The 12,842-nt window shown below is 44.6% G+C and overlaps 1 protein-coding gene across 1 annotated transcript in view; it reads right to left on the reverse strand.

The window, feature by feature from the left end:
* MINPP1 (multiple inositol-polyphosphate phosphatase 1) overlaps positions 1–12,842 on the reverse strand; it is a 169,212-nt gene that overhangs the window by 117,592 nt on the left and 38,778 nt on the right. The window contains exon 3 of the mRNA XM_086921960.1: positions 9,598–9,695. Within this exon, the coding sequence (XP_086778086.1) occupies positions 9,598–9,695 (98 nt within the window). The remainder of the gene's footprint in view (positions 1–9,597; positions 9,696–12,842) is intronic.

Consider the following 12,842-nt stretch of genomic DNA (forward strand, 5'->3'; position numbering starts at 1 on the left):
ACTAAAATTGGTGCCTGCCAACACCCATGAACACTGTATATAGCCAAGGATCACAAGATCACAAGGACTCTAGTGCGCACCAACTAAAGAATAAGTATTTCAAATTTTACATTTGCCTTGTATTTTAATTCAAACATATTTTATAGCTTATTTCATTTTCAATTCAAACGAATATAGCATAATTCATTGCAATATATACATACGAACGACATACAATCAATGCCTTTAGTAATACATTTTTGCTCAGCAATTTAAACACAACACAGTTTTAGTTCATAACCCAATGCATTTCGGGGTTTACACCCCTTCGTCAGGGGCCTAAAAAAGAAAAGGAGGAAAGAAAAGAAAAAAGAAGCCTAATTAATTTCGATACTGAAGAAAATGTTAATCACTATTAAACTAATGGATATTTTAATATTACCTAACTAACTGGTTGGTATGCGAATCATATGTGGTTAAAAACTTCTTTGTTGAATCTGAAAAGATTTTTGATAATCTCATGAAGTTTATAAACTTATTAGCTTATAAGGAGCAATATACAGTGGTATTCCAACACCATGTTACCTTTATTTCTGGATGACGAAAGCTACTGCCTGTGGGAAATTATATAAAAGATTTAGAACGCTGTCCATTTATGTCTGTCTACAACAAACCAACAAGGTTTGATTTGTGTTAGAATGAGCGCTCAATTGGATTATTAGAGTGCAATACCACCAACCATTCATTACTAGTGATGATCAAAAGGCCTGGGAGTAATTTTAATTAAGGAGGAATAAGTCAGAGTCACAGTTCTGTTTAAATAGTGCCACCAGTGCTAACCCTTCCTGTCATGGCCATGATTAATTGAATTATTTAACTGAAAAGCACTACTTGCAGAAATCCTGGAATGGTATATGTATGTCCTACCACCATCAGATGTCACTCTGCTGAAAAAACACATCCTCTCCAGACGATGCATTTTATCCAGCGCCTTACCCATGGCTCAAGCAAACGTCATGGCCATGACACACTGGGGGATGCCCCAATTTTAAAAAGCTTAACCCAACAAAATCAGAGATTCAGTTCTGCACCCCAGATGCTGACTGGCGGACAACATTACCTGGCCCAAACAAATGGGTGCACGGCTTGCCTGGCTAACGCAGGTGGCCAGGGTAGTCAACACCCGTTTTTGCCCTGTAATTCATTTTTTTAAATGATTCTCACATACATTAGAGCCCTTCTACACATCTTTAGTGGTTAATGCTTAATTACTAGTCCAGTATGATTTAGTTTCGTCTAGATTGGATTATACCAACTCATTTAATTCGGCATCTTGGGTCAAGTTGCACCATTGTGTCTTATCACGGTGCTTTCTAAATGAAATCACGTATTTTATGCGTTGAGATCTGTCCGCTGGTTATCTATCATAAGGCGGGTCTCTCAAGTACGTCTGGTATGGTCCTCTTCGGTGCCCATGCTTCTCTAATTTCTGTTTTCAATGGCAAATTTGGTGACCTACAGAGGCAGGTCTTTCTTCATAGCTGCATCAAAACTCTGGAATACGAGGAAACTCAGCCCACATTCAGAATCCCATTCAACTATAACCCAAGAATAGTCATGAAAACTGTATTTTTAATTATGTATTTGTATTTATTTATTTAACGTATAAAGCGCACTATCAGCAAAAAGGCATCCTGGCGCGGTTGACTCAAGATAAGAAAGGACAAGAAGATGAACCGAAGCCGACATCAGATTAGGTTTTAGGAAACAACCAGGTTTTGAGTCTCTTTCTAAAGACACACAGATCACTAACTTGTCTTAGCTCCAGAGGGAGTTGATTCCAAAGTTTGGCAGCAGCGTACCCAAAGTTTCACCACCTGCCATGACTTTCTTAACTCTGGGAATTATCACAAGTCTTGCTAAAGAAGAGCGGAGGCATCTCGCAGGAGCATACCACTCAAACTTTCTCTGCATAGACACAGGCCCCAACCTATGCAAGGCTTTAAACACTATGCAGAGAGACTTGAACTGGACTTTTTGTCTAAGCGGAAGCCAGTGCAGTTCTGCCATAGCGCTGAAGAGGCAGATCGTCTGGGCCACTCCAAAGCCAATTTGACAGCTGTAGACTGAATCCTCTGCAACCTGTCAAAACAAGAATTTAGGAGACTCGAGAAACAGAGCATTACAATAATCAAGTCTACTAAGAATAGTGCTATGTACTATCAAAGCCCGAGCATGAGATGGAAGCAGAGGAAGGTTCTTCCGCAGAGACCTGATAATAGCCGGACAACAGGTCAGTTTTCATGACCTGTGATTCCAGAGTAAGTTTGAAATGAAACAAGATGCCAAGATTACGGACCTTCTTCACAGATTGAACCATGGACGAGGTAGTGGCCGGCCAGAAGTTACATGGCAAGACAGAGTTGACAAAGTTGTTCCAAATTATATATAGTATTAGAAGTTAGATTTTCCATAGCACCAAGAAAATGTGGACATTTCTTAAAAACTAAAACTAACATGACATATAGACCATAGTCCCCTCAAGCAAATTCAGGCCAGCTCTCTGACTAGCAGAGTGCCATACAAGCAGGTCATTGGCTTATGTCCCAGTAGGCGAGCACAGCACATGCCACCAAAATCACACTTGCAGCCACCACCTCTAGCATCCTTTGAGTCGCAGCATCCTGTGCACCGAACCACTATTATGAAATCATGGGTACTCCTAAAACCTTGGTTGGAAGTGGAGGTGGCAGATTCATCCATCTATGTTTTTCAGTGCCCTATGTTCGGCTTGGAAAAAAGATATGCATGACACAGACTGTCACCCAAATCATAGCTCAAGTTTGAAGGAAGAGTACCAGTAAACAATCTCCATGAGGTAAATGTAAATGTGTTTCGATTTATATAGCGCACTTTAACCCAGGGGCCTCAAGGCGCTTGCTTAGGGAACCCGTCCTGGTATTCCCCTGTGAGATACCCCGGCCGGGTATCCACAAGGTGAAAGCCAGGCATCCCGCCGCGAGGGGCCGTAGTGGAGATTAAGCAAGCTATTGCCCAGAGTCGCAGAGTGTGACCCCGTGAGTCGAGTAGGCACCAGAGCGAGAATTGTCGACTCCGTGGAATTTTTGAGCCAGAGACCCGCCGAGGCGGGGAATCGAACCCTGGTCCACGGCCGATCTCAGCTTCTGGGTCTGCCGCCTCTAACCACTGAGCCTAGGTAGGAATAGTATCTGGAACACTGGAATATCAGCTGATCCTGCCGCAATCAGCATAACCTAGTGAGATCCGGTCTGACACATGGAGGAGTGAGGAGGAAGCAGGGAGGTTGTCGCACATTGTTGCTGCCGCAGAAGTCACCGTCAAAGCCTAACTCGCTTGCTTCATTTGCTCACCTCATTCACCCACCGTGGAGTGCCCCACAGCACGACACCTGCCCATGGCGGCGCCCTAGAAGGAGCAACAGAGGTTCTGGTGGAGGGGGAGGTGGAGATCTTAGCCCGGCCCCAAGCAAGTGAGCAAGACCTCCCTGGCGGGCTAGCCATTTGAGATGCTGCGGGGGCAGGTGGCACTCAGCAGAAACAGCCAGACCAGGTCCCGGTGCCGTCCCTACCGGCCCACTCACAACTTCACAGTTCTCTATTTCAGTGAGGCAGTTGTGGGGGACAGCTTCCAAAGCCCTTTGGAAGGTGAGGGGGACAAGAGACAAGCCAGGGGGTGTACCTTACCAGATTACTGAATGGTCTCTGTGGCGACTGTGTCGGATACTGTGGAAAGACTGTACCGCTTCCAGTCACCCAAGCCACTTCAAACAGTAATCACCTCACCTGTGCTCACTCACGCCCCAGATCACCCTTGGCGTGCCAGCTCACCCTTGGTTTTAACTTACCAGACTTCCCGGAGTGGATCCCCCTGCTTTGTCTCTAGTCTTGCTCTATCTGGCCGGTTGCACCTCTTCTCTCTTCGGCCACCCCCTGTCTCCGGCAGAGGACCAGGTCATGTGCGCCCAAAGTCTTATGTCTCAGGGATGGAGAGGAAACAAGAGGGAGCTACTGGGCAGACTCTAGAGCTACACTCCAGTTTAGGGACCAGACGTGCCCACCCCTTCCTCTCTTTTTCTTCATCACCTACCTTACACTTCCTAGAGAGGCAGGGAGGGGTACTTGGAGCGGCATATGGGAGTACCAATACAGAAGGTAAAGGAAAAGGGCGACATGCGAACTCCCGATTCGTGCCCAAACACTTCTGTCCATTGCACTGGTTAAGAAGCGGAGAAAAATAGGAGGAAAAGGGGAGACAGGCCAGGAGCAGAGACAGAGGCTGCTACATCAAGTTGTGCCATCAGGCCGGGTCCACACAATCCTTGTAGTAGGGACCAAGCGCAGCACATATTGACAAGTGTGAAGAATAGTTGTCCCCTGTTCAGCGCGCATACAAAGGAACTCAACCTGAGTCTTTTAGAAACTATGTTGAGTATGCTCACCATTTTCACATTAATTAAAGCCTCAATCGGCCAGACATCCCCGGGGGGGGGGGGGGGGGGGGGGGGGGTTGTCAAGTGGAAATTAATTTAAGCGTCAAACTCTCACCCCTCTCCCCACATGCAACAGGTGCTGAAAGTCAGCCAAGGACTAGTTACATGTAATGTAAGCAGTACAAGCAACATGGCGGCAATAAAAGGTAAATTAATAGAGGCTGTAAACTTAGTAGAATCAGAAACTTATACTGAAATATAAAATCAACAAGGCCCCAGCATGTCCCAAATCTAAAGAGACTGATTCTTCCATAAGAAGTGGCACCGGTCCCCCCCATTGCAACAGGTGTAGCATGCTCGTTAAATGAACTAGAATTATTCGGCCCATTGCCAGGGAGAGAAAACGTTGCTAGTCAAGGAAAAATGGACACTTTTTACACTACTCGACCTTTAGTTCAGGGAGATTAGGAAACCCTCAAAAAGATCAATGTTAGTTGGAATGGGGTATATATGTTTCATCTGCCCCACATTGAAATTATGGCAGTTATCATGGGGTGTTCCTAGTTGTGTTGGCTGCCAGCCTCATCCAGAGGCACCTCTAGTCTCGAGTGCAGTGTCCAGAGACAAAGGGATTTCCCCACAAAAAAGAAAATTTACAAGCAGGTGATACACATAGGGAGTATTATTTAAAAATGGAAAAATACCTAAATGCTTTTATTATAGGGTGAGTTTCCACTGGTGTAAAATGGAGTTTATACTCTATATGGACCGAGTTACTGGGTCCTGTAGTATTTCATGGAAAAAGTTGTCGACATGTTTCAGCTCCTTAGGCCCTAGGGGTCTGTGGAGCTTTCGTCAGGACTTACAAACAAACAGTTCACTCACACAACTTGTGCAGTATTCCTTTTCACATACTTATTGCTATGGAAAATTCACTCTCCACAATCTGGAAAATAGAAAAGTAAAAATAAAAATAGTTTATGCAAATTTGAATTTTGATCAAATTTGGTGTGGGGGAAGGTTTTTGGGGTTCTCAGGTAAGCATTATGTTACGCTAAATAGTATAGCGGAAGGTTTTTATTAAAATGTCGCAGGATCAGCTACGAAGTAACCTTAATGGGATAGCACTCATAGGTTATGGTGAGGGCTTGTGATGAGAAATAGAGCATAGGGATTCACAACCTAAGATTGTGGTGACACTATAGGCAAAGTGGCAGAGTAAGCACTAAAAATCGCGGTATATAAATGCGTTTACAGAGAGCTCAAATTGGGAAGGTTACTGTGCACATGAAGTTACAACAATGTTTGTCAGTGTAAATATTTCAAGCGTTGGTTTATATAGTTGTAGCGATAAGGTAGCATGTACAAACGCTTAGTAGGGTTGTGGATTAGCGCTCTGGTGTTGGATAGTCGGCTGGTAGAGTGATTGCGCTGGGAGAACGGTACAAAGTTAAAACCCTTCGTGTTGTTAAAGAATGCGCCGGGGAATAAGTCTTCTTCAGTCACGCATGCATTTTCTAAAATATGGTAGCGTACATTACGGCAAGTGAAAGAGGGACATTTTAAACACTCGTACATTTTAAACACTCGGTACAAAGCTAAGACCCTTCGTGTTGTTAGAGAATGCGTCGGGGAATAAGTCTTCTTCAGTTACGCTTGCATTTTCAAATATGGTAGCGCATATTACGGCAAGTGAAAGAGGTACATTTTAAACACTCGCAAACATTTTTACTGAGGTCTTACCTTCTATGTAAGAGCTTGATATTTCCAGCGGGGTCCGCTTATTCTATGCGCAGAGCTGGATAGAAAGATAATAGCCTGTAAGTAAAGAGCGGCTTCTGCATCTTACCGGTTTCCTCGGGTGTAATGTTGAGGACGCCATTACCCGCGTGGTGGCTACACGTTGGCCTTCTGCCCCCAGTTTCCGGATGTTTTGCTGTTGGTTCCCTTTAAAGGGGCCTGGGTTCTTAGATTTAAAGGGACATTTGATCATTTCTGTAAACACGTAAAAACGGGTCTGTAGTCCGATCTTTTTTTAGGTGAAAAAAAGGGGCCTAATGACTTACTGGGGTCGATTCTGAAGGAAATATTCTAGGTATTAGATGGTACGGGTGAGATAGAGACAAGTGCATTGTCTTTTCGGCGATTACACGTTAGTTGTGTATAATGAGAAAGTGTTCATTTCCCATATATTGAGAGAGGTTCCAAGTTTTTATGAGCACTGACAATGATTCATTTTGCAAAGTGGTGCCAGGCTATATTGTCGTTCAGGCCATGTTCATAGGTACGCAGTCGGTCCACCCATCTTTGCTCTTTTTCATATAGTGTCCTCTCCGCGTTTTGAGATTTGTCAGTTAGCATCTCAATAACTGTCCAGTGTATATCTTCACACAAATGGTTCATTTCTGTGAAGTGTGTGCATAGTTTGGTAGTGTTCTTTTTCAATCTGATATTACTTTTGTGCTCGCCTATCCTTAATTTTATTTTGCGGCACTATCAACCCAGCCATGCCCACTTCCGCCAGTCTAATAAAAAAAATTAACTAAAATTCTTCTTGTGGAACATCGGGGGCATAAACAATAAGATCAATGTTACTGATTTCACCATGTATCTGCCTCAATTTGACATCATATTACTCCAGGAAACATGGTCCCAAATCCCCATGTCGCTGATAAGATTCTCTCAATATGTCAGCATGGCCATCAAAGTAATGCAGTATGGTCACCAACAAAGGGGACTATCCGTTTACATTAGCATGGATTTGAAGGTTCAGAAATTGGTTACCGCTCTATCAGAGCCCTGTTTCCTCACAGTCCTTCTGGAAGGGATGCGAGCATGAGGGAACACACTCCTAAACATTAACACATACCTTAAATCCCCACACGGTTGAAGAGCAAAGGGGTCAAGACGCGTCCCTGTTTTAGGCTAGCAATAATGCTCGTCAAAGTAGAACATACAGCAGGGAACCTTGATGAAACCGTTGCCCCATTACAGAGTTGTTGATATTAGGAGCGGCGAGTAAGAGAGATGCAAGAATAATCAGTCTCAGAGTACACAGCTACTTTAGGAAAGGAGGACTTCACTTGCAAAAGCTATTCCTACAAATTCAGAGTTTACGAACTTTTTCACCCAGTGATTTAAGGAGACAGAGCACCATTTGAATTGCTTTTACTTGTTTCTGGACCATCACCCAGCTCAGTAATCACATTGTTACTGCAATAAAGACACTGGGACACGTCAATCCGTTATTTACCGAAAGGATAAACTTGCAATGTTACCCACCTTTAAGCACTGTGGTGTACAATACCAGGTAGGAGTCTGGGGAAATGGAAATGAATGAAATACTGCAGAGTTCAATAAGCAAAGATCTACCCATATGAGCTTTGTACTGAATACATGTCAAACTTATCTCTCTAATGTATAATCCATCCCTCTTTCTGCCAGCTAGGTTCATGCGTTTCTTAGCTCCCCAATGGGGTTCAACAAATCACACTTTTAGATCAATCCCCTGCCCTTGTTTGCTTGTTGACCTCTGTGTACTTTTCACATGTATGTTTAGAGGCACAGAAAGAGACCACAAGTTTTTATTTTCGAAGCTTGTTTAAACAGTTTTAGATTCCAGTTTTGACTTGCAGCTAATGCATGTCAAACATGGGCGTGTGAGAACATATGATACGGCACACGATGTGGAAAATTAATTCGTATTGATAAACATTATCTGCGCCATCTTGCCTTTTTCCCAATGCCACACTTTTGTCGTACACGGCAGCCATTTTAGATGCCTTGATCAGACCCACTCTCTGCACGCCGCCGATCCCCAGCGCGGCTCCCCACCCTCGCAAGCATCTCCCCCACGCACTGGTCACCCCCGCTCTCTCTCTCTCATGCATGGGCCATAAACCCCCTCCATCTGCGCTGCCCTTCCCTGAGAATCACATCCCGTGCCTGCCCGACACCTCCCTTTCATCCTATTCACTATCACACCCCCTGACACTCCTCTTCCTCCGTGTCCGATTGTCCAGGCCGGTCCCAGGCTATCACCTAGCCCTGCGGATGCAGTTTATGGCCCCAACTGTAAAGAATCACCCCTCTTCAAAGGAGTTACAGTAGATCAAGGCCCCCACCCCATGAGATCCGTCACACCACACGCATTCCGGGAATCGGCGGAATGCCCCGCTGTTCCTACCGTCCGATAACGATCCTGTATTGATATTGGGGAGGGGATTCTCACTGTAAGGGTGTGTGGGAACGGGCCTGAAGCGGAAGATTCCGGGGATGTCTTTCATACTTCAAAGTACCTTTATTGTAATAAAGAATGTCTTCCTGCCATAAATGCGTGTATAAGAGGCCAGGCCTCAGATATGCAGTTAGAGCACCTCGAGAAGATTCCCTGTTGTTCTGATCTGATGTGTTCTCCTCCGGAGAGAATAAACCCTTGTTTCCTGCCTTCCAGTCTCCAGCACCTGCCTCTTCATTGATTAATATTTTGTGGGTTAAGAGGCGACATCGCCGGGCAATACTTAAGGTTATTTCGTTCGTTGATTGCCTTCCCGTTTAACAACGATGATGGTCTAATGACTGGTAATCAAGGGGTTTGTTTACAGGACAAGTTATTAGTTTCAATCATGGCAGGTGGATCTCTGGAGTCACCCTGTGTAGACTCCAAACAAGAGTTGCGTATATTTATTTTGGGATTTCTGTTTTTGTCAGGAAACTAGCGAAGTGTCTCCATCAAAGCAATATAGCAAGTTAAATGGATTTTTTTTATTATTACAAGTCAAATGGTATGCAGTTTCGTGTAGGCTACCTGAGATACTTAAATAAGTTTACTACTTTTTTGAGAGTATAGATTATATGATTTTATGCAACACCCCAAAAACAGGGCTTGGTGTAGGTATCCAGCTATGTCCTGTCCAATAATGTGTAAAAGAACATCACAATTCTAACAAATGTTTACTTTTCAATACTTTTGTACCTTGAAAAAACTGAAATGAAGAAGAATGCACAGCAAAAATCTAAAAATCTCATAAAAACTGCGAAAATATATTAAGGCCAACATTAGCATTTTCTTGGCTAGCATGTAAGTGCTAGAAAGTCACCCAACATGAGGTCAGGAACAAACAAGAGATGTGAACAGCAACACTTGCCTTACTGTCCTCTTCATCAAACACAGAGCACCACGGGGAGATCACACTGTTAATCGCCAGTTCAAAGGAGCAGGTGAAAAAGGCCACTTGAGCTAAATCTGCAATAAAGCATGCAAAGAAAGGTGAATGCATTTAATTGGTCGGCATATATACAATTTGAGGTAGTATTTAAGGCATTGAAAGGCATCATTCGTTGTGAGTATATTTGTTTAGTGGTTGGATAAAAAAGTTCACCCTTATTTTACACATTTTTTGAAGAGTTCACAAAGTTGATGAAACCGTATTCAAGGCACACACACAGAAATGCCCCCTGGGAAAGAGACAAAAAGGCGACCTTTTCCTGCCGACACATCACATTTCAAGAGTACCTGCAACACCCAATAGGCAGTTCATATTTTGATAAGCTCTTCTGACTGTCATTGTAAGGTAGGAGCAGAGGCAGGATATTCTAGCAATATCAGCATCTGAGAAACTTTAGAGATGTGTTAGGTAGAAACGTTAAACAATTAATCTCTTAACGGTAAGCAAATCCATTTTAGGTGGTAGGGTTTGAGCGAAACGTTTTGAAGTAGAATTTTAAGACTGCTTTACAGCTTACTCCGGCCAGACGGAGGTCCTCATTGTTGACCCCATTTGAACTGTGAAGGTCAGAGACAGGCAAATTAATTTTTTTATTTTCATTTCGTCGCGACTGTCAGATCTCATTATATAGAGGGACTTTACTTGTCCATCACTGGATTTCTCATCATCCATCGGCACAGAAAGTGAGGTCACCTTTTGTCACCCACCACCCTACACTACTCCTCCTCCCTACTTAATAGAGGCTACAGCTTACATAGCAGGGGCACCACTTGCGTGCCAAAGGCAAGCCCGTCCACGCCCATCCACACTTGGAATGTTCCCAGCGCAAGGACCCCATGTTCTGCCCCACCATGCCACATTCCTTGTGCTTTCAACCCCAGACATCACTCGCTGCACTGTTGTCAGACCGCACAAAACAAAACTGAAGAAGCCTTTACATTTGCCCGCTACAAGTTCACATGCACTCTCCCATACAGTACACCTATCACTCCCACAGCAACAGCACCAGAACCCCACTGTCTTGTACATACCAAAAATCACTCACACAACACACCACACTTACATACATGTTCCTCAACACCTACTTGCTCACCAAACATGTCACAGAGATATGGGGCCTGCTACACAACCATGCTCCGGACCTGCTCTTCCTCATGGAGCATGACTAAACCCTACGATGCACCAGAAATCACTATAACCATCTCTAGTAACCACAAGATCACCAGGCAAGACCATCCGTACAAGCAAGAAGGTGGAGTCGCCATCATATTTAAAGATAGCTTCAGTTGCACAACCTATGTGGACACTCCCACCCGCTACATATAACACCTTGTGTGCAAGATCTGCATTAAAACCAACTTCCTTCTGGGCGGAATCCTTGTAAAAAGATCACCAGGACCCCGCATCAATGTCGTCAGCAACATCAGAGACTTTGTCACATCCCTCATCATCAACGCCAGAACCATCATCCTCCTCAGAGACCTTAACTTTCACCTAGAAGACCACACTGACCTAAACTCTACAGTCCTTCTAGAAAAGTTCACAAACCTTGGTCTCACCCAGCAAGTTCCCGAACCCACCCACACCGCTGAACACCTACTAGATCCAATTTTCTTCTCAATGAGCAACAACACAGTTGACAAGCCAACAACTATGACTGGGCAGACCACGCCCTAGTCAGTTTAAATATACCCATCCTGCACCACCATAGACCTACCACCACCGTAACTACCCGCCGCAGCTGGAAAAGCATCACAAAAGAGAAGTATGCTTCCGCCCTCTCCCCACTCCGGCGCACACACACAAATAATTTGCCAAAAGTCATCAAGAGCCTTAACTACTGGATCACCATATGCATGACACCCTGGCTCCCATCAAGCGCATAACCACGACAAGAGCCAGACAATAGGCCAGCTGGTACACAGATGAACTTAGGGTAACTAAACGCCTCTGCAAGCAACTACAGTGCAAATGGAGAACAAGTCAAAACACCAGATATATAGTTAACTTCAAATCCCCCCCTAAGACATTCCCACCAGCAGATAGGGAATACCTAGTGCACAGCTCTTGCAGATCACATCAATGTTAACACTAACAGCAGCAAAGAAATCTTCATCATGTAAGATTTCATCCAGCGGCTACCACCTCCAGTAAAAATCTACCTACTCGCAAGACCTTTGCAACATGCTCTCTGAATTCTTCTGTAACAAAATCACCTCCATATACAGTAACTTTCAACCTTTACCGGACCCTTTCACTGTTGCAACTCAACTTCCCTTTATTGCTGAAGAACAAACCCCGACCTTGTGGGCCAGTCACCATCGTCTAAATTGTTGTTACAATCTTCCATTCAGAGGCCCATCTGACCCTTGCCCCTAACACGCCTTCAAAGGATTCCAACTGATCACCGAAGCACTAACATCCATCTTCAACACTGCCATTAAGTCACATTCCCGGGCACGTGGAAAATGCCACTGTCATGCCACTGCTTAAGAAACCATCCATTGACCCAACCCTCACAAAGGTCTTAGAGAAACGTATCAACCGACACACCAACCATCACCTCAACAACCACCAGCTCCTCAACACCATGTAGTCCAGATTCAGGCCTAACCACAGTATAGATACAGCACTCAGCACCGCCACAGCGGCCATTCAAATGATCTTTGACCCAGTAGACATGGCAGTGCTCGTTCTGCTGGACCACTCTACAGCATCTGACACAGACTCAAACCCATCTGCCACCTGCACAAGATTGACATCCAAGGACCCACTCTTGACTGAATCTGCTCCTTCACTGATGTGTAGAACACAGGCTATCAGACTGAAACCTTACTCCTTTGACGCCAGCACACTCATCTGTGGAGTGCCTCAAGGTTTATCACTCAGCCCCATCACACCAACGCATACAAGATCCCTCAGGCCAACGTCATCTGCGCACAAAACATCAACATCCTCTCCTATGCTGAAGACATGCAACTCCTACTCGCCCTCTCAAAGTAGACCCTAGTACAAGAAACAAGTTCCCTGCTCGCTTGACGGATGTCTCTAACTGGATAAGGTCAACTGTCTCGAGCTCAACACCAAGACAGACTTGGTGATCTTCAGCAAGAACACATCACCATGGGACTCCAACTGGTGGCCAGCCCAACTCGGGCCCACAC

Source organism: Lissotriton vulgaris, chromosome 5 (genome assembly GCF_964263255.1).
Source record: "Lissotriton vulgaris chromosome 5, aLisVul1.2, whole genome shotgun sequence".
Lineage (NCBI taxonomy): Eukaryota > Metazoa > Chordata > Amphibia > Caudata > Salamandridae > Lissotriton > Lissotriton vulgaris.